The sequence below is a fragment of the Eptatretus burgeri genome, chromosome 7 (assembly GCF_056783735.1).
Source record: "Eptatretus burgeri isolate ZD-2024b chromosome 7, Ebu_testis_v1, whole genome shotgun sequence".
NCBI lineage: Eukaryota > Metazoa > Chordata > Myxini > Myxiniformes > Myxinidae > Eptatretus > Eptatretus burgeri.
The window spans coordinates 12817511-12839563 of NC_140967.1; the positions used below are offsets into that span (position 1 = coordinate 12817511).

At 45.0% G+C, this 22053-nt stretch overlaps 1 protein-coding gene across 6 annotated transcripts in view; it reads left to right on the forward strand.

Moving 5' to 3' along the window:
- LOC147022689 (ral GTPase-activating protein subunit alpha-1-like) overlaps window positions 1-22053 on the forward strand; it is a 226012-nt gene that overhangs the window by 187785 nt on the left and 16174 nt on the right. For 5 of the 6 annotated variants that reach the window (XM_085887470.1, XM_085887471.1, XM_085887468.1 and 2 more), the window contains 4 exons: window positions 3786-3909; window positions 6915-7070; window positions 7314-7472; window positions 8042-8169. In XM_085887470.1, coding sequence (XP_085743596.1) covers window positions 3786-3909; window positions 6915-7070; window positions 7314-7472; window positions 8042-8169 — 567 coding nt within the window. The remainder of the gene's footprint in view (window positions 1-3785; window positions 3910-6914; window positions 7071-7313; window positions 7473-8041; window positions 8170-22053) is intronic. The other variant, XM_085887469.1, reaches the window with a different exon arrangement.

The following is a 22053-nucleotide window of genomic DNA, read 5'->3' on the forward strand; positions in this document are numbered from 1 at the left end:
CTGAGGTTGTGGATCCACCGTTTGGAGATGTTCTTGGCTGAAAGGATCAAAACCTCGAGGAAGAACGGTGCCCAGCTGATGATCCGTGCGGTTGGGAAACCATTCAATTGCTTGCTTACAGTTTAAGGTTCTTACTTGAGGTGAGGGAACTGTGTTTTGAGGTTTATAATTTAAATAAAGTTGAATATAGGATAGGGTGAAATTAACATAATTTACGCAATTCCTTTAAATTATATTATGATTTTAGAACTAGCCGATACTGCACAATTAAATACAAGTGTGTGTGTGTGTGTGTGTGTGTGTGTGTGTGTGTGTGTGTGTGTGTGTGTGTGTGTGTGTGTGTGTGTGTGTGTGTGTGTGTGTGTGTGTGTGTGTGTGTCCGTCCATATGCGGGTATGTGGGTTTCAGAAGGTGGAACGGGGTCCTCCCAGGTCTCGAAGTGTCCACCTCCATTTCAGTAAGGCATCATGATTCATGGACCAATTTGGGAAGTTTTCTTGTTCTCGAGGTTTTGCTCCGAGAATTCTTGAGGGTCTTCGCCTAGCCCCGGACAGCTTGCAACTGCAGTTCATTTGTAGTACTATTCCCAGAGGTTAAAAAAAAAAATTCTGTAAGGTTCTTTTTTTATCATTGTCGTTGCTCCAATAATCACTGGTACAATTTTAGCATGTGTATGCGTATGCGTGCGTGCGCGCGGTGTGTGTCTTGGTACCCCTTCACCGGAATGGTGACCATGAGCCATTATGTTACACCAGCACTGGCTGCAAGGGCCCTGACAAATAATGGGTGCCTGCCATGCATCCGACCTTTCCGGGCATCCACTAAACAGTTTACGAATATTTTGCAGCCATAAAATAAGATCATATTGTTGAGATGTATTCCCAGTTTTCAGTCGGTCTGTCGTACATGCAGAACTGCCCACCTGAGAATAAAGTAGTACGTCAGCTGCTGCACTGCAGCACACAACATCGGTGAGCGGGCTTCTGAAGCCTTTTTTTGTTTGCAACACCAGCACACCCATTATCCCCTCAATGGTGATGAATGTCAGTGAGCCAGAAATGCATCCATGGATCAATTCCCTTCCCTCCGGGATGGGTTGGTATTGCTGAAATAAATGTGGCATTGCTCAAAAAAAAGACATCCCCACCAACAAGTCACCCGTACACCTCCATAATACTCGACCATGCCACACCTACTTGCAGCTTCGCCATCCAATACAGGCACACCACTCATCAACACCATGCACACTTCCTTATTCACCACCAAGGGAAGTCAGAATAATTGGGATGGGGGGCAGAGGGGAAGAAAAAATGCTGTTCGCATATCCCCCAGGGGAGTCGTATCGAGGATAAAGGGTAAGAATGATGATTATGCTGGGTTTATTTGACTGATGACCGAGGACAGTACGACATGATTGTTAATCTATTGAGTACAACATAAACCTACTCACTCGTGTATAAGCTGTACTCTTCTTTTTTTTTTCCCAGAAATATCTGAACATAATTTGTGCTGAGTATTATCCATGAGAACTAAAGTGAAAGCTCTATTTCTCCAGATTTTTTTTCACACCGACACAAGACCAACCTTTGTTTCTGGGTGCCACCATCTCAAAAAAGCAGTGCATTGTGAGATGTCCTATGCAACAATGAACGTGTACTTTTTGTTCTAAATAACAATTATTTCAACAGAATAATTAAAAATATTCGGTTGTAATGCATTAATTTGCTTTTGAAACCTTTTAACTAAACTTTAAAAACATATATACCTCCATAGCAGTGAAGTGTGTGTGTGTGTGTGTGTGTGTGTGTGTGTGTGTGTGTGTGTGTGTGTGTGTGTGTGTGTGTGTGTGTGTGTGTGCATGCGCGCGTGTGTGTGTATATGTGGGTTTCAGAATAGGGAATGGAGTCCTCCCAAGGTGGGCTCAAAGTATCCACCTTTGTTTCGGTAAGGGGTCACGATTCATGGACCAAGCTGTGAAGTTTTCTGTTTTCAAAGTTTTGTGCCGAGGGCTCTCTTCATGATCGTTACTGATCCCAGGACGGCTTCCAACTGTAGTTCGTTTGCAGTGATATTCCCAGGGATGGTTTTTAGCCATGTCGCGTTGCGAACGCTGGCTCCAAGAGAGCTCCACGTTGTTCTCCTTCTTCTGCTTGTTCTGGTGAAGACAAAACCTTTATGACGCGGCTCTTGGACACATTTGTACTTGTTTAATATCTCTCTGTGAGTTTCTTCTTCATCACTGGTACAACTTTGACATTCTTCAGCTTCCAGGATCTTTGACTTCATGCTTGAGGTCTTGGTATTTGGTCATTTTCTTGATTTCTGCATCGTTAGTCCAAAATCACCTTAACACCTCAATTAGCAATGCCTTCTTCTCTCTTTTTTGTACCTAAGTATGATATCTAGTCGCAATGCTTTGTTGTCGATGTTCACGCCTCATGGAATCATGAGGTCGTACATGAGCAGTAGGTACTTCCATGTTTTCAGTGATTACTTTTGGTTCATGTTCCCACAAATTCTCTGGAACTGAGATATCAAAGTAGTTGCAGATGTGGCAGCAGAATATCTATCAAACTCTGTTGTGTTGTTGAGTGTACAGCTGTTCTGACATGTTTTTATTTATTTATTTATTTTTGTGTTCAGTCATTAAGCAAAACATATGATTCTCTTTGCTACCTCAACCCCTCACCTTTTATATCTTTTTTTCCTCCTCTCTCTCTCTCTCTCTCTCTCTCTCTCTCTCTCTCTCTCTCTCTCTCTCTCTCTCTCTCCCTCTCCCTCTCCCTCTCCCTCTCCCTCTCCCTCTCCCTCTCCCTCTCCCTCTCCCTCTCCCTCTCCCTCTCCCTCTCCCTCTCCCTCTCCCTCTCCCTCTCCCTCTCCCTCTCCCTCTCCCTCTCCCTCTCCCTCTCCCTCTCCCTCTCCCTCTCCCTCTCCCTCTCCCTCTCCCTCTCCCTCACCCCTCCCTCACATCACTCCCTCACATCACTCCCTCACATCACTCCCTCACATCACTCCTCACCCCCTCCTCACATCACTCCCTCCTGCAGTGTAGAGTAACGCTTTGTGAGGCCTTTCTCTCCTCCCCCCCTCTTTATCCTTGCTCTTTTCCTCTTCCTAGCTTCCCCTCCCTCAGTCCTCTCCTCTTCTCTCCCCCCCCCTCCCTCCTCTCTCTCTCCGCCAACCCCCTTAACACCCCATCAGTGAAGCAACTGGTTATTTTTGCTCGTAAGAAATAAGCTTTGGAATTAACACCTGCATTGCGGCACAATATACTGCTTGAGAATTACTGTGAGCTCGTGACTCAATAAAGATTTGAGAATTACTAACGAGCTCTTACTCTGCTCATCTGATGGATCTCATATATATATATATATATATATATATATATATATATATATATATATATATATATATATATATATATATATCTCAGAGTTGTTCGGTCCATTCAACGTGCCATGTCGTTGTTCATATTGTGTTTCATACAAGTTTTAAGGCATCCGTTTATGCTGAATTTATGCTGAAGGGTTATACTGGGTGGTTTGCCATTGCCTTCCCAGCATTGTTTGTCCATGATCTATCCCTTTAAATGCTGAGCGTCAGACAATGAAGCAGAATGTACCATTAATAAATTTTTGGTGTGACTCGGCCGGGTTTTGAACCACCTACCTCGAAGACGCTGAGCTGATGATCGAACCATTGTGTCACCAAGTCTGGTCAAGTTTCATTACCTACTGTCTAATTTGTACCTGATGTCACCCCTCCGAACTTTCCCTCTTCTGTAGCCGTGAGACGCACAAGATTGCTGTGTTCTACATAGCAGACGGCCAAGAGGATAAAGTGTCTATACTTTCCAATGGATGTGGGAGCCATGCCTTCGAGAATTTTGTGGCAGGTCTTGGATGGGAGGTGAGAATAAATTAAGGACTATTTTCCATCTGTTTGGGACAAACTGGAAACCAATATTAGTGGCAACAAGCTTGCATACCCTCAAAAACAATCACTGTTTGGTTGCATCATGCACGTTTTTTTTACCAGTAACTTAAATATCTGGGTGGTTTCGACCATGTTTGTTTGTGTGATATTGTGGTCGGTAATCCATTAGGTTTCACCATTGTTTATTTCCATTGTTCCGATAGTTCACATTTGATAGCTGATGCTTGATGAGCCCTTGTGGGTAATAAAGTACAATTTTACTTTGCAATTTGGAAGGACGTACTCCAAAGCAGTGGATCAGATCTAAACTGGGCTATCCAATAGGATGTTTATCGTGAGATAAAGGGTTTTGTAATTCGGGTAGATTTACTGACATCACAGGTGTACTGACTAACCTTGAGAGATTGCTTTGGTGAACTTGACTCAAATTGATTCCGAAAGTGAGATAGCCTCGCTTACTTCTCAGGGGCTGCTCTTGAACCTGCTCTGCTGCTCTTGCACATCCTTTTCCTGCTCTTTTCACCCTATCATTTGCTCTAGTTCATCGTCCATATGCTCGGAAATCGACCAACGTCACTGCATTACATAAAAGGTGCAAAAGCTGATCCACTTAACGTCAGACCTATCAGCTTACTTCCAGTCATCAGCAAGGCCATGTATTCCATCACCACAGTTGATATGAAATCCTTCCTTTTCTCCAATGGCCTAATCTTGGATCACAAATTTGGATTCAGACCAGCTCACTCTACTTGGATATGCTGCTCCTACTCTCCCAACAATGGATGGAGGCCCTCAATGTCAAACATGAGATCAGAGCTGTTTCTCTGGACATACAGCATCATGAGCTTTCGATACAGTCTGGCATCCTGCCTTACTCTCCAAACCCTCTGCTTAAGGCATCCAAGGCTAACCACACTCTTGGATTCCTGACTTCCTCCACTCACGTAGCCAACGTGTGGGTGTCAATGGAATCCTTTCGTCTCTTCTCCTTGTTAAAGCTTGAGTCCCCAAAGGCAGTGTTCTGGGCCAGTTATATTCCTGAACTTCATAAATGATCTCTCTGACTCTGGAAAATCCTCTGTATCGATTTGGTGATGACTCCACCCTCTGTGGTGACATCCCTAATCTTTCAGAGAGGAAGGAAGCAGCTTCTTACCTCGCTTCTAACCTAGACAAAATCACAAGCTTGTCAAACACTCAGAATATGTCAGTCAATTCTGAGAAATCTCACACTCTCACTCCCTCTTTTTCTCTCCAAAGGACCATATGGCATCCACTCTACCACAACTCCACCCTTCCCCCAATCTACTTTCTCAACAATCCTCTTGAGGAAGTTCATTTACTCAAACCCTTGGGTCTCACTCTCAGCCACAATCTCTCTTGGACAAACCACATTTCCAAGTTGGCCTCCAAAGCCAGTCACCGACTGGGCAACTTATTATTAGAATCTCCCCTGATGAAACTGAGTTGATGAGCTTATCACTTTCCTATCGCAAACAGGGTGATGGTCTTTGTCTTGTACTACCTCCTTTCTGGTCGTCTACCCTCTGCTCTTTCTGTGCTTTTCCCTCTCCACCCACTTTCTGCAGATCACATGTGGTCCACCATCAACCTCCTTCTGGTAAAACTCCAAAAATCTAGGATCACTGCTCACCTCTGCTCATTCGTTCATCGTCTTTCCTGCCTGTGGAACCTCATTCTTCCCTCTTTAAGTCTTCAAAACAACTGTTAACCACCATCTCTGATCACCCCCCCCCCACCCCAATCGAAAGCCATGGTCTTTTCTACCCCCGTCCACCCCCCCCACCCCACCCCCATCTCCAAGCCAAACCCATCCCTCCTGAGAGTTTGTTTCTCTATCCACCTTATCCACCCCTTGCTTCCTCTCCGAACCCTCATTCCTTCCCACACCCATTATTTGTCCAAGTTTCCCTCCATTTTGTCCTTCAACCCTGCCGTTGATGTTTCCCCCTTTCTTTCTGCTGTTTATTTTGTTCTCTTGCATCCTGATGCGTTCGGTGTTAGTGTTTTTCCTCTTCCACGATCCTTGACTCTGTATACAAAAGTGATGGGGGGGGGGGGTGGGTGGGCTCTAATTCATCTGAAGTTTATTTAATTGCTCTGTAATTATATGATTCATTTACGATTTTTTTTTAACCTCTTTGCTACTGGTTTATCACCACTAGGTTCATTTTTGACAAAACTTTGCCATGAACATATTCATTTCTCGATCCGCATCATGATTTTGGTTCAAGTAATCCTGACACGCTCTCTTTCGTGAGGAAAGCCTCAGTATGCAATGGCTGTTCCAAACTAATTGGTAGATTATTGGTAGTTGTCTTGTTTTGAGAGGGTTAGTCTGAAATGATTGGCTCCTGATGTATTGCTTGCTCACTTTAAAGTGACTCCAAAAAAAAATCTCATTTAATCCATGAATTCCAGACTGTGGCGTACTGGTTAGAGCGTCCTCCCTGGGTCTTGGGACGTCCTCAGCCGAGTCGAGTCAAAGACGTTTTGAAAACGTTCTGCATGCTGCTTTCTTGCTTGATGTTCAGCATTTCAAAACGATGGAACATGGACAAATAACCATATGTTGGCAACCATTATGCCGACTCGATTACTATAATGGCCTCCTGCATTGAAGTTCTTTGTAATGGAACTTGTACTTTACAATCAGAACTTTTCTTTCCCCTCCATATGTTATAGAATATAGAAAAAAACTTCACGAATCCTTATACATTGGGAGTCGCTTCAAAGTTTGTATCCGTGACAGTGGAGCACCTCTCATTTACTGAAACAAGGCATGAATTTTGATGAAACCCTTGTGGTTATGTGGTTTTTGCTTTCCCTTCCAGTGTATGTATGTATGTATGGTGCATCCTGCTGTGTTTAAATATGTTGTCAGTAAGCATCTTGTTTGTTTTCTGCTGCACATATGCGAGAGTGCTCATGCTTTCTATTTTCATCCCACACCATAGGTGGATTTGAATTCCCATCAGGGCTTCATGGGGGGTCTGCAGCACAATGGAAGCAATGGCTCTACATCTCCATACTTTGCCACCTCTTCGCTAGAAGTCATGTTTCACGTGGCCACACGCATGCCATGCCAAGAGGCTGACGCCCTGACAAAAAAGGTGTTCACTATTATTTCTTTGATTCTTGCAAATTTTTTTTTTCTGATATCAAATGCTCTTCCTCTTCTTCTACCTTTGATCCATCACTTGTTTGAAATGCCCCTTCACACCCTCCATTTGCTTCGTTCTTGTGCGTTACTGCCCATCTTGACTCGCCTCATCTTTACCGCCTCGCTCCTTCTTCCTCTGACATCGTCACTGTGCACTGTTCCGATTGCTTTTCTCGTTCAATTTTTGTCCCAGCTTCGACATTTAGGAAATGATGAGGTGCATGTGGTGTGGTCGGAGCACAGCCGGGATTATCGCCGCGGCATTATCCCGACGGAGTTCGGAGACGTCCTCATTGTGATCTACCCAATTCATTGTCACCTCTTTCGTATTCAGGTTATCCAGCGGTCCGGGGTAATTATCAGCTGTGTACAGTACTGCAAATAAAAAAAAAATCTTGATTATAGATTACATTTTGGGTATATAGTTTAATGGAAAAGACGACTTGGCATCGGCGAGGTTATGGGTTCAAATGAGAGAGGACGACCTGCTAGTTTTGGGATTACTACTGTTATCGGAATCAAATTATGGTTAAAAAGTCATCTGGCTCACTAATGACCACTCTGAAGGGGACAATCTATCTGCCTGATCACCTGATCTGCTCCACATGTCACAGTGACGCACATCTTGTGATTAGTCTCTTTATCCACTCAGGGCAATTTGCGGTAAAGACAGCGCTGGATGTGTGCACGTGCGTGCACATCTGCATGATATATAGATTAGCAAAAATATCTGGCAACTCTCCCCGATATATTTTCAAGCATTAAATCAGCAGAATTACAGTGAAACCTCAGCTAACTGGATAACAACATAGATTGCAGCATAGATTGATATCGTGCAAACATTTTGGATAACATAAGGACTCCACAGAGATGGAATCGTCACCAAGTGATATACACCTGTGTACTCTCTCCACATTACAGGTACCTCTGCTTGGACCCCTGTTCGACGGAGCCATCGTAGGAACGAAGCTGGTGTCCACACTTGTGAGATCTACTGCAATCAATGCCAGCCGTGCCCTGAAGCGTTGCAACCCTCTCTACCAGAATGCGTATCCTTCTCAGCACGCACTGCACCAAATACAAGTCCCATTTGTCTCTTCGAAAGAGGTCTACTCCATAGGTGCTACATACCTTATATACATCACTAAAACCTATGACGAGTGCCATTGATGCCTTTGATTTTTATTATTAGTTTCATTTTTAGCCGGAGGTTCCGGCGTTAACAAATATTCGTCTTGCTCTTGAGTTTTGGTATTTTGTATGCTTCCTTTATTTATTTTTTTCGTATTACTGCAGAAGCTGGAAAATTACCCCCCCCCCCCCCCCCCGTGTATAACCGAGAGCACAGAACCAATGAACCACTGTTCATGATTTGTCTAATTTGTGTATACTGCGTGCGTGCATGATTGTTGTTTGCATTGGTTGAATAGTACAAACAACCATCATCTGAATGCAAATGATCACAGAAGGACATTTGGTATTTACAAGATACATCATGCCATTTGTCCAAGTTTGGACCGAAAGGTTCAAAGCTTGAGGTATTGGTGAAGGTCGCCGAAGGCAGGTGTCAACTGGGTTACCCAGCTGTCTGTCTGCACAGAATTGCACGGTGCACACAATTGAAATCTTTCACTTCTTCATTGTGAGTCGAGGAGGAACCATTCGAATTTGCTGCAATTCGGCATTTGCTTGATGAAGGTTTCATGTTGATACCGTAGGCCTATCAAGGGATTCGTCTGCACAACATGTCCTTAGTGACATGAAGTTTTCCAAATTACTCTCCGACATCCCCAGAATGCAAATCGAAGTAACTTGAAGTTTTCCACATGCCCTCACAGAAGGACATTTGGCATTTACAAACTGAGGAATGCCATTTGTCGATTGTGTCGTGGAGATTGTAGTGAACAAACCGACTTTCAACCAATTCAGCAGTGTATCTCCGCAAAGCTATGGCCAATCAGATATAATAAGTAGGAAATGTATTGAGTCTCGACAGTTGTTGAGTGTTTTGATTTTGCTTTTGGGTTTGAGTATGCAGAAGTCTCCCACTCATCAGGCTATGAACATCTCTTTCATTTTTACGATCTTTGTGGGATGATTCAAGAGCCTTGTTTGTTGAGAAACCTGAGCTCGGTACCTGCACTTTTGAAATTAGTTTCTTCGTGACCTATTTTCTCTATTGTTTAACAATCTAGCCCAACCTCCCTCCCCCCTCTCTCTCTCTATCTCTCTCTCTCTCTCTCTCTCTCTCTCTCTCTCTCTCTCTCTCTCTCTCTCTCTCTCTCTCTCTCTCTCTCTCTCTCTCTCTCTCTCTCTCTCTCTCTCTCTCTCTCTCTCTCTCTCTCTCTCTCTCTCTCTCTCTCTCTCTCTCTCTCTCTCTCTCTCTCTCTCTCTCTCTCTCTCTCTCTCTCTCTCTCTCTCTCTCTCTCTCTCTCTCTCTCTCTCTCTCTCTCTCTCTCTCTCTCTCTCTCTCTCTCTCTCTCTCTCTCTCTCTCTCTCTCTCTCTCTCTCTCTCTCTCTCTCTCTCTCTCTCTCCATCTTTCCCTGACACCTTTTATTTCTGGGCAGTGTGTCTGTGGTTTTTATGCTGTATACTTTACCTTATTCATACTATCTAATATAATTGCTTGTTGTTTGCTTAGCAAAACAATTAGACCACCAAAGGCCATCTGCCCACTGCAGGAATTGCAAAGGCCATGGAACCGTGGGAACTTGCTTTTGCAGAGCTTGTGCTATGATGTCCTTTTGTTCTCCGAGTATCGTGCAAGGACACGATAGCAGACTTGGGTCGATCGCACCAGCTGGGAGCGTCGGTCAGGTTATCGAACCCATGCAGTGAATCGTAGGGTGGGCGGCATCTCTGAGCGCCGTTGACCCCCAATTGTGCCGTGCTCTAATTGGATAGACGATGATGGTTCTTAATTCAAATGATTGTGCCTCATAATTTTGCACTGGCTATCGTGTTACCGAAAACGAGGTTCTGTGCAAATTCTGGAAACTCTTGTGTCTAAAATTCCAAGCACAGCAGATGTGGTTCTTGCATTTCCATACATGTAAAGTCAAACAATGATGCCTTTGAATCTTCATGCAATCCTTGCACTGTTGCTGTGAAATAGGAAAACGTTGACCTACCTCCCATTCACTCAGTCTCTTTTGCGTCGGTCACTCTACCTTGTGCATTCTTATGATTAATTTTCAGATGATCCATGCTCCGCTTTTAGCTCTGTGCTGTCTAATCATATATTTGTTGAGCTTGAGAGTTCATGTTTTACTTTTTACTTCCGTCACTGCAGGTGTATGGAGGATATGTTTTCACCCATTTGTCTGCCTGTCTATCTGTCTGTCTGTCTATGTCTGTGAGCAAGATATCTCAAAAAAGTTACAGATGTATTCGGATGAAACTTGGTGGACAGGCTGTGTGTGTAATCAGGACCAATTGATTCGATTTTCGTGATGATCCAGATTCAGATCCGGATACTAGAATTTCTTCAGCGATTCTTCACCATTGAGAGATGGTACGTAGCAAAAAATGATGCAGAGCATATCTCAAGTTGTGGACGGATTATGACAAAGCAAGGTGGATGAGTTGGCTCGGAGACATGAACAAGCCAATTAGATTTTGGTTCGGGTCCGGATGCAGATCCGGCCAAAAAGTGCGATACAAAACATAAACTGTTCAGATTGGTGGAGTTATGTGCTCTACCGAGTGTCGTTCGTTATTTTCTTTATTGCTGTGTTTTATTTACCGGAAAGCTCAAGCAGTCAATATTGTCTCTGGTACATGTTGCTCCCAGGAGTTTCCCATTCCTTGTTTCAGACAAATGCACAAAGGCAGAATTGTTTGTGATTTAATGTTCCCACCGACAAACTCTGTTTTCCAAATATTTTAAAACACCAAAAAACATTGGCTCACCATCCACCTTCCACCCCCTACTTTCGCTCTGAGAGATGGCGAAGGAATGTATCACGTATCAGATGACTTATTTATCTGTTTTCCCATTAACGGATTTGGTGGAGTCCTTTCATGATGTCCACCAGGTGTCATCGAAGGCAGTCCCTTGGGTGGGTGCTTGGAATGTCCTATCCCTAAGAGAGGATGATCACCTGTCTCTGTTATCATCTGAGCTCAAGTGTTTGGATATCGGTATTGCAGCTCTCTCTGAGGTTCGGAGACCAGATTGTGCCGAGATCATGGTGGGTGGTCACACCTATTTAATTATTGGTCTGGTTGCTCTGATGGTTACCATACTCAAGGAGTTGCTGTAGCTGTGTCCAAAAAGCTGACTTCAATAAGTGAGGTAACACCGGTCAACGAGCGTATTATGAGATTAAGGATTCGTCACTCCTTGGGTGTCATTTCCCTGGTCTCTGTATATGTTCCGACTGAGTGATCTCACCGTGAAGGACGCATTCTATGCCACGCTCGAGTCTGTGGTTGGTCATTGCCCCAAGCAAGATACTCTTCTAGTCTTGGGAGATTTCAATCCATCGACTAGAACTGATAGGGATGGTTACGGGACATGTGTTGGTCCCAGTGGGTCTGGAACTGTGAACCAGAATAGCTCCAAGTTCCTTGACTTTGCAAGAAGTCACGGAATAGGGTGGCTGGTTCATGGTTAAAGCGGCCACAGGCTCATCGCTGGATTTGGTATTACAATGCTAGCGGTGTGGCAAAGGAGATTGACCATGTGCTCGTTGATGCTCACTGGAGGATGATCCAGAACTGCAAGGTCTACCGGAGTGCTCAGTTCCTCAATACTGACCACAGGCTTATTGTAGCAACTGAAGTTGCAGCTTAAATCCAGGAAAACGGTACCATCCCAGCCTTGGCTGAATGTTGGCAAGCTCATGGATGAGAGTGTATCTGAGGAGTTTGTGAACAGACTGAGTAGAGATTTGGGGGGTCTGGGTGCTTTGGGTATTCTGACGTGTTGTGGAGTGCCTTCAAGACCACCATCATTGATGTTGCCTCTGGATATCTTGGAACTCACCGTGGGGCGAAGAAGAATTTTGTCTCTCGAGGGACACTGGATACCATTGACCAGAGAAGCAGGGCCAGGCTGAATGGCAGAGCTGAGCTCTTCAGGGAGCTGAGGCATAAAACTGTACGTGCACTGAGGGTGGACAAGGAGGCCTATGTGTGAGGAATCTGTGAGGGGTAGAGCATCACCTGTGGTCAAGTGATTCTCATCCAGCTTACAGGGGAATTCGCGCATTGCGTTCATCCAAGCCCATCCCTCTGTGTACTGTAGTTAGAGCAGAGGGTGGTGGGCTCTTGACCGATGAGTCCGAAGTGAAGGCACGCTGGGCCGGTTGCTTTGTGCGGCTGTACCAGGCTGATCCACCAGCTGTCAATTTGGATGTCAGGGGTGTTATTATACCTAATGCTGACCCTCCAATCAACTGTGGTCCACCTTCGTTTGTGGAAACATAGACTCCAGTGAACCAGTTGAAATGGGTAAAGCTCCAGGGATCTGAGTGATCGATGCTTAACTTCTCAAGGCTGGTGGAAATTCTGTACTTGTGTCGTTACATGCACTTCTGTGCTCTACCTGGAACACAGGCATCATCCCAACTGACTGGAATATGAGCCTTGTTGTCCCTCTCTGGAAAGGGAAGGGTGATCGCCAAGATTGCAACAACTACCGAGGGGTTACGCTGCTTTCATTGCTGGGCAAGGACTTTGCTCGGATAATTCTTGATAGGGTTCGCCACCATCTGCTTGAGCACCAGCGTCCAGAGCAGTCACGCTTTACACCAAAGAGGTCAACGATTGACCGTATCCTTGCTCTTCGGGTCCTCACCGAACGCAGTCGAGAGTTTCTGCAGAAATATCATGCACGTAATTGCCATGGGGATGGAGCACAGCAGCCGTAGATAGGTCAATAAAGAAAACGCACAAATGAAAGAAAATTTCGTGCATAAGGAGGGCTCAGTGAGAGCAAGGTGGAACAGCATCGGACGTAAATGGGGCAGTGAGGGAAAGGCAGACATGGGACGAATGGACAAACAATCACAAATTGCAGATAAGAGGAACCAATAAAGGTTGTGTGGAAGAAGGAGATTTATAAAATCGTGAGTGCAGAAGAGTTAATGGGTAAGGGTGGTAGATGGCATAAGATGGTGGTTTCCGCATCCTTGAAACACTGGATTGAAAAGAAGGATTAGATTTCCACAGGGGTGTTATTCTGCAGGTCAATAAAAAGAGCTACAAAGCACTACAGGTGTGTAGCAAGCATAGACTTGGGTTAATGATGATTGAGTTACTGGAAGATTGTGTGCATTCTGCCAGAGTAGAGAAGGGATTGAGAGTTGAAAGGGCATGGGATGCAAGAACAAATGAGGATCCGTAGAAGGCTGAGATCCCGCCTCACCTGCGATGATGGCAAGGCCACTGCGACCACGAGGCAAAATAGATGGTCGTCAAGAGCAGCAAAATTTGGGAGTGGCAAGTAATGAATGAAAGAAGGATTCATGACATTACAAAAGTCAACTCGAAGTCACTCGGTGGAGCGCATACCTCTGTCACGTCATGCCTGATCCACGAGAACATTTCGGGCTCAATACATTTTTGTAATATCATGCTATATATCGTTATTCGCCCGATCTCAGTGGTGAAGAATCACTTAGAAAAATAATTAATTCTCGTACATTCTGGCAGATCACGAATTGCTACCAGACCACGACCAAGTACTCATCTGGCCCTCTCCCCTCGCTCTTCTGCAATCCCACACACTTCCAAAAACTCTCCTTACCTCCCCGCCCTGCTCCTCCCTTGTCCTACCCTCCCTCTGCCCTCCCCTGCACCCAGCGCCTCTTCCCCTCCCTCTTCTTTAACAGTGTGGACCTCAAACATCTGGGACCTTCGCTCAAACCGGATAGATCTTTCCATACAGGTTGTCACTGACAAACCAAATATAATCTGCTTAACAGAAACCTTCCTCCTTCAAGATGTCCCTGACTCCCATGTATCTCTCCCTGGTTACTCCCTTCTCCGGAATGACAGACCTGAGCCTCGTCCTGGTGGTGGAGTTGCTCTCTTCATCAAAAACTCTATTCCCCACTCTCCATTCACTGCCCTCTCTCCTCCCACACCCACAGGAATACCTCTGGCTACGGCTTACTCTCCACTACCACCGCATGTTTATGTGTGTGTTATACCGTCCACCAAACAGTGATGACTCCATTTACATCTCGCTCACCGAAAACATGGACCAACTTCTATCCTCTCATCTGAACTCTCTCTTCGTCTTATGTCCTGACTTCAATTGTCATCATGCCAGTTGGCCGGGTGTGGGTACCTCTCTCACCTGCCATTGAACTTTAGCAAAAGACTTCTGCGACTCATTGGGACTGACTCAATGTCAACTTCCCGACTCGGATCTCAACCAGCGGTACTCCTTCTCTTCTGGAACTAGTTTTGACCAATTTCCCTGAAAATATCTGCTGTTCTTTCTCTGCTCCAATCGGTTCTTCTGACCATGTGCTTGTCAACGTAAACATCTCTCTGGCTGTTATTAGAGAAGGACCTCAGCACCGTCGAGTCTGGCATTACACTCAGGCTGACTGGCAGGAACTTTAAGCAGCCATCAAACTTCTAGACTGGTCTCCCATCTCCACTTTCTCCGATATAAACTCGTCCTGGGAATTCTTTCAAAGAAATTTGCTTTCTCTCATTGACAGATTTATCCCATCTCGTCTTCACTTGCCCTACCCTTCCTCCCACGCGTGGGACACTGAAGCTTGTGGCGAGGAAGTTGTCCTGAAACAACTTGCCTTCACTTCATGGAAGGCCAATCCAACTGAAGGAAATCTCAGTTCCTTCACCAAAGCTCAGAACAAGTGTGTGTCTACCCTCAGGAGAGGAGGAAAACAACATCTTTCTCATCTCAAATCTGAACTCTCGAACCTCTCTCCCTCCTCCAAATCCGGATGGTGTCTAGTTACATCTTTTTTCTGGTGTATGTCCCCCCTCCATCCCCTCACTTACCTCAAATGACCGCACAGTTGACAATGCACGTGAAAAGGCTGAATACCTAAACTCAGTGTTTGCTTCTAAATCTTGTGTCCCAAACCCAACACTTTCTATACCCACCTTACCCAGTCGCACGCAGCGGCTCCTGGACTCTGTGTACTTTTCTTCTGACAAGGTGGAGAGTTTGCTGTTAAACCTCGACTCAGATTCTGCAACCGGTCCAGACGGCATCAGCCCACGTGTCCTAAAAACCTGCTCCTCTGCTCTTGCTCATGCTCTCTCTCTGTTCTATTCACTCACTCGTTTGCTCAAGGTCATTTGCCATCTGCTTGGAAATCAGTAAACATTACCACCCTGCATAAAATGGTGCAAAAACAAATCCCTGCAACTACAGACCAATCAGCTTTCTCCCAATCATCATTGAGGTTATGGAATCCATCATCACTTCAGACATTAAATCCTTCCTCTTCTACAATGGCTTGATTTCCGATCATCAATTTATATTCTGACCAGGTCACTCTACCATGGATATGCAGCTTCTCCTTTCCCAACAATGGATGGACATCCTCAAATTCCAAACATGAAATCAGAGCTATCTCCCTTGACATATCACATGCTTTCGATACGGTCTGGCACCCTGCCCTGCCCACCAAACTCCATTCCTATGGTGTCCAAGGACATCTCCACTCATGGCTCGCAGGCTTCCACTCCTGTCGCAGCTTACATTTGGCGATTAATTAATGAAGTTATCTCATCCCCTCTTCCTGTCCAGGCTGGAGTTCCTCAAGGCTGCGTTCTGGACCCTGTTCTTTTTTATTGGTTTTCATCAATGATCTTTCTGACTCTGAAAAATCCTCTTCGTCTCTTTGCTGATGACTCCTCCCACTGCCGTACCATCTGTCATCCCTCAGATCGGTATAGTCCGGGAGCCAACCTGTGTACGAGGCTGTTTTAGGGTTGGACCTTACAGCCTCTGCTATAAAATTTTACACCCCCAGGATGTTTAGATATATGTTTGCAGTTCATGAAAACCAATGTTGGCAATTCATAAGCTCTTGCGAAAAATTTTGGCGGACGTTTTTGTTTGAGGAAGATTTGAAAAATTTGATAAAACAGCAATTGTCAATAAAATTTCTAAAAAAATTAAAAAATCACATTCATGAAAAATAAATGTGAACTAAATGTAAGAATTCAATCAGTGCATTGTAAAATGACAAAAAAAAAATTGCCTTTGTGAAAGTAAACCTCGTAAAAGTACATAATTTTGTGAAAAATGCCTTAAAAATAACGTTTTTTGAAGATGGCCTTTAGAACTTTTCTTATCATAGGCAGATGCTGCATTAGAATACTAATTTCTCTTAATGTGATATGAACATGGTATCCATGACTAATTAAAACAGCAAATTTGAGTGAGTTCTATCAATTTTTAAAGAGAAAATTAACATTTTTGTCAACCAAAGTTACCCCTACCCCCAAAATCCTCTTACTCTATTGAACACAGTTCGGTTAAGGTTTGCTGGATCCAGGTTGGGTACTTCACAGTTCACTCTTCCAAAGGAAAATTCAATGGTGTTTGGAGTGACATGGCCCTGGAGCAGACATACGACAATGAAGGGAAGACATCTCTGTTCAAACGCATATCTCAGGCACCAGCTGCTCGAGATAAATATGTGAAGACAGCACCATTTCTCACAGCTGTATCAGAGAACATAAAGTCTATGGCTAATCTAGGCCAACAGGAATCTACTCATCATGGAGAAACACATAAGCAGGCAACAGAAGAACATATGCATGTTGAGGAGATCAAGAAAGTGATATGCCAGCAGATGATAAACCCATTCCAGTGTAACAACCAAGTGGATCTGCTCAATAGAGCAACTGGTGAGAAGGATGCTTCAAAAGACTTGGTCCATGCTCAAGCTAAGGGCATGGAAGCCATTATGAAAGCAGAAGAGGTGGTCTCTATTAAGATTGAACCACTGAAGCTGGTAACTTTCTCCTCACAGAAGAAATCAAACCCATCAAGGAAACAGAGTTTAATCAGGATCTATCAAGATGAGACTGCAACTACACGTGTGCTGTGTTTCTATCGAGATGCTGACCCAGTCACAAGACAGATTGCATTTTCCCATGAGTGGACAGACTATCCATCATCCCTGTTTGAGGTTGATCCACGCTTAGCACAGGGGTTTGTAATGCGCAAAGGCAACAAGTCTGATTTCGTGGCAGTGCTAATTGCTGAAGCTGAGCAGGATGTTGTTTTACAGCTGCCATCATTACCACAGAGTGACCTATACACAGTTTATCTGGTAGACACAATGGCATTTGTAAATAAATACCAAAAAATGGGTGCAAAAACATTTGGTGAACTTCCCCAGCTGTATCTTCGCAAGCTCCTGCAGTTGAAACCTGAAATGTGCAACTGTGTCAACATCATTGGTGATCAGTATGATTTTGATGATAGCCATACTTTGAAGGGTCATGAGCAGCAGAGGAGAAACCAGACAGACCAGGCAAGACAATTCTCACCATCCAAGAGTCTAGAAATTCCGGACTGGAATTTATTCATGAAGAATCCAAGAAATAAAGGAAATCTTCAGAACTTCATTGGCACTTCCCTTTGTGAGAGTCCTGAAGCTATTCCAGATGGAGTGACCATCATTATTGGTGGTATGATGGAAAACAAAGGTCACACTCTTTCCATCACATCAGCATCAAGTTCAGTTCTGGACTTACCTTGTGAAGAACATGAAGAGGCAGACACAAGGATTATTGCTCATCTTGCATATTGTGTGGAATATCTTGATCACCATCGAGCTGTTGTGCATGCAACAGATACAGACATAATTATGCTGTGTATATATCACTTCTGCTGCTTGAACACATTGCAAGAACTCTGGATACAACGGCAGAATCAATACCTACCTATTCATGAGCTGGTAGAAGTGTTGAGCAGGAAGTACCAGAAAATCCTCTTGATGTCACAGCTACACTTCTGTGCACATATGTGTTGTGTGGATGTGACACAGTGAGCTACCCATTCAGAAGGGGAAAAGAAGAGGTCAGGTCAGGTATGGGAGCATGTGCCAGAACAGCGCGTCGCTGCGTCCACTTTCCGCCGGTACTCCAGGGGCCTCCGTCTGGCCATCCCCCAGGCAGATGCCAGGCCCATCCCCATCTCCTTGAGATGATGGTCAACCTGCTGCAACCATGAGGCACGTGGTCAGCCCACTGGCCTCCTCCACTCATGAGACTCCCTCGCTGAGAGAATCTGGTGAGCAGGATCAGCGTCAGGAAAACGAGCCACATGTCCATACAGCCGCAGCTGACGCTCACGGACTATGCAGGTAACAAATCTCATCCGAGTCTCTCTCAGCAACCGCTCGTTGGACACAAAATCCGACCAGCGATAGCCAAGGATTCTTCAAAGAGACCTGGTACCAAAGGAATTAAGTCTCCGTCTCAGATCCTTGGTCAAAGTCCAAGTCTCGCACCCATAGAGCAAGACTGGAAGTACCAAGGACCTGAAGACTCGGACTTTCGTCCTCCCGCACAGGTACCGGCAGCGCCACACCCCATGATCCAGTGAATCCATGACTCCCCAGGCCCGACCCAGACGTCTATTGACCTCCGGCTCACAACCTGCGGAGACATGAATATCACTGCCAAGGTAAGTGAATCTATCCACGACCTCAACATCCTCACCACAAACAGACACAGACAGGACAGCAGCATCCAAGATGTCACCGAAAGCCTGGATCTTAGTTTTGACCCAAGAAATCCGTAATCCCAACGGCTCTGACTCCTCATTCAGCACCTCGAGGGCCCCCAAGAGGATGTCTAAAGTCTCCGCAAAGATGACTGCATCATCTGCAAAATCAAGGTCCGAGATCTTGACATTGCCAAACGATGCATCGCAACTTGATCTCTCCGACATCCTCCCTAAAATCCAGTCCATACAAGTGCTGAAAAGTGTGGGGGCAAGTACACATCCCTGACGAACTCCAGTAACAACTGGAAATAAGTCAGAGATGGTACCACCACACTTCACAGCACTCTCAGTACCAGAGTAGAGTTCAGACATCAGATCGATCAGTTTCGGTGGCACCCCACGAAGACCAAGAATCCTCCAGAGGACATCCCGATTCACTGAATCGAACGCTTTACAGAGATCAACATAGGCTGCAAGCAGCCCCTGCCAAAACTCTCGTCTGCGTTCGGCGAGGACACGAAGTGCAAGGATATGGTCAATCGTTAACATATTTGGTGTAAAGCCTGACTGCTCTGGACGCTGGTGCTCAAGCAGATGGTGGCGAACCCTATCAAGAATTATCCGAGCAAAGACCTTGCCCGGCACTGAGAGCAGCGTCACCCCTCGGTAGTTGTTGCAGTCTTGGCGATCACCCTTCCCTTTCCAGAGAGGGACAACAAGGCCCCTCTTCCAGTCAGTTGGGATGATGCCTGTGTTCCTGTGAAAAGAAGAGCGGCACAGGTTTCTCTGGGACTGATAGGAAACCTTCCCCACCTTGTTGATTTTGGAAGAGATAGTGAAATGGCAGCAACAGAATGTGTCATTGATGAGGCCAGAGTATACTGGACTGCTCTGCATGGCCAAAAAGGGTTCAGCTGTTTGGATACCCTCAGGCAGCATATGTTTGTCTCTTCAAAATTAGACCTTAGGTCACTGCCAGCAACAGAAGATGCGTTTTACTTCCTTGTTTTAAGAGCATTGTATCAATTGCTTCTGTATAGACGTGCACATCTCAGTGACCGAGCACTTCCCCCAGCCACAACATTTGGCAGAACCCTTATCAATGGAAAACTGGTCCCAATTCTCATGTCTAAGCCAGCCAAGCCAAACATAGACAAAACGGTGTCTTGCATGTTCAAATTATCCAAATGTCTGAAACGATGTTCATGCAAAAAGGCTGCTGTGCCTTGCTGAGTGACATGCATATGCCTTGGTCAGAGAGGTTCATGTGGTGGAGTTGTTTCAGAGAGTGACTCTTCCTCTGAAGAGGATGTTTCATGTCACAATATTGTGTTAATCCATTTCTAATTTTATCTTCCTTAAAACCATGGCATGTAAAAGTATGTTCTTGTTCCTGACCCCATTGATAGTCAAGCATTTCTGAGTTGCATAAATCTTTTGTTGTTTGACATATAACCTTGTCAATTGTAGGTAGGTTAAATCTACACCAATTGTGATATAGGAAATGAACTCCTCTTTAATATGAGGGGTCATTTGTGTATATAGGTTTAGTGGTTATGATTTTAGGACAATATGAATTACCCCTACCCCCATCCTACATCTTCGCTTTTGCCAACATTTTGTTATCAGAGGGGGCTCGCAAAAGTGTTGACTGTGTTGTTGCGCAAGGGTTTCACCATTGCCAACATTGGTTTTCATATACTCAAAGGGTGTCTCTTTATGAAAATCAACACAAAAATTTTATAGCAGACCGGGCAATTTTTTTTTAATTTTGATCGGTTGGCTCCCGGACTAGTAAGCAGCAGCTCCTTTGCTCTCTGCAGATCTGCATATAATCACAAGCTGGTCCAATGAAAACAAAATCACAAGCTGGTCCAACACGTGGAACATGTTTTTCATTCCTCACAAATCTCACACTCTCACAATGTCTCTCTGAAAGAGCCATCTGGAACCCCCACCCCCACCCCCCCATCTACTTTCTCAACAATCCTCTTGAAGAAATCCATTCATTCAAGCTTCTGAGTCTCACTATCTGCCATGATCTTTCAAGGGAAAGCCACAATTCCAACCTGGCCTCCAAAGCCAGCCACCAACTGGGCATCCTTCATTATGCAAAGCCCTTCCGAGGCCCACCTGAGCTCTTGACCACATACGAAGCTTTTGTCTGCAGCCTGATGTAGTACCGCTCTCCCTTCTGGTCCGGTGCTCCCACCTCTCACCTTTATCGGCTTCACGCTGTGGAAACCAGGGCATTTAGGATCATTGGCATCTTCCACGATGAGGCTGAGTCCATGGGTCTCTCATTCACTCACCACAGGCAGGTCGCTGGTCTTTCTGTCTTCTATCGTCTCCTCTCTGGCCTTGCCCCCCCACCCCCACTCTATCTGTGATATTCCCCCCCCCCCAACCTCCATATTTCCGCATCGCGCTCAAGGTCCTCCAGCAACCTCCTTCTGCTAAAACTATCAAAATCAAGAATCATTGCTCATGTTCACTCTTTCATTTCTCTTTTTTCTCGCCTTTGGAACAAACTCCCATACTCTCTTCAATCCCACTCTTCTCTCCAGGTCTTCAAAATGGCTGTTCACCACCACCTCTTGTCTTCTCCCATACAAACCACACGTTAATCCACTCCAACCCCACCTCGTTCAAATTCCCTGCTTTCCTTCATGAAATTCCCTGTCGTGTCCATCTTGTATTCCCCATGTTCAATGCCCCATCCCGCTTCCTTCCACAAATGTCATGTCTCTGTTCCCCACTGTTTTGTTTTCCTCTCCTGCCCCTCAACAGTGTATACATGTATGTATATATATATATATATATATATATATATATATATATATATATATATATATATATATATATATATAGTATATACAGATCCGGATTCCGATCTTTACCAAAATGGAATCCTTTTGTCGTGGTCACACACCCAATACAACCTGTCCACCAAGTTTCATCCAAATCCGTCCACACCTTTTTGAGATATCCTGCACACAGACAGACAAACAAACAAACAGACAGAGAGGGGTGCAAGCATAACCTCCTTCACCATCGGTGGTGGAGGAAACAAGCGATTAATGACGTTACTTCTGAGAATGCCAGAAGTACGCCCCATGATCATGCATTGAAGTAAGAGCCACAAACGCCACCTGAAAACTGTTGGCAATGGTGGACGTGTCCGGGCTCAAGCCTCCCAGTGAGAACCAATGGTGCACGATCGCAATGTAAAAACAGCAAAGGGGT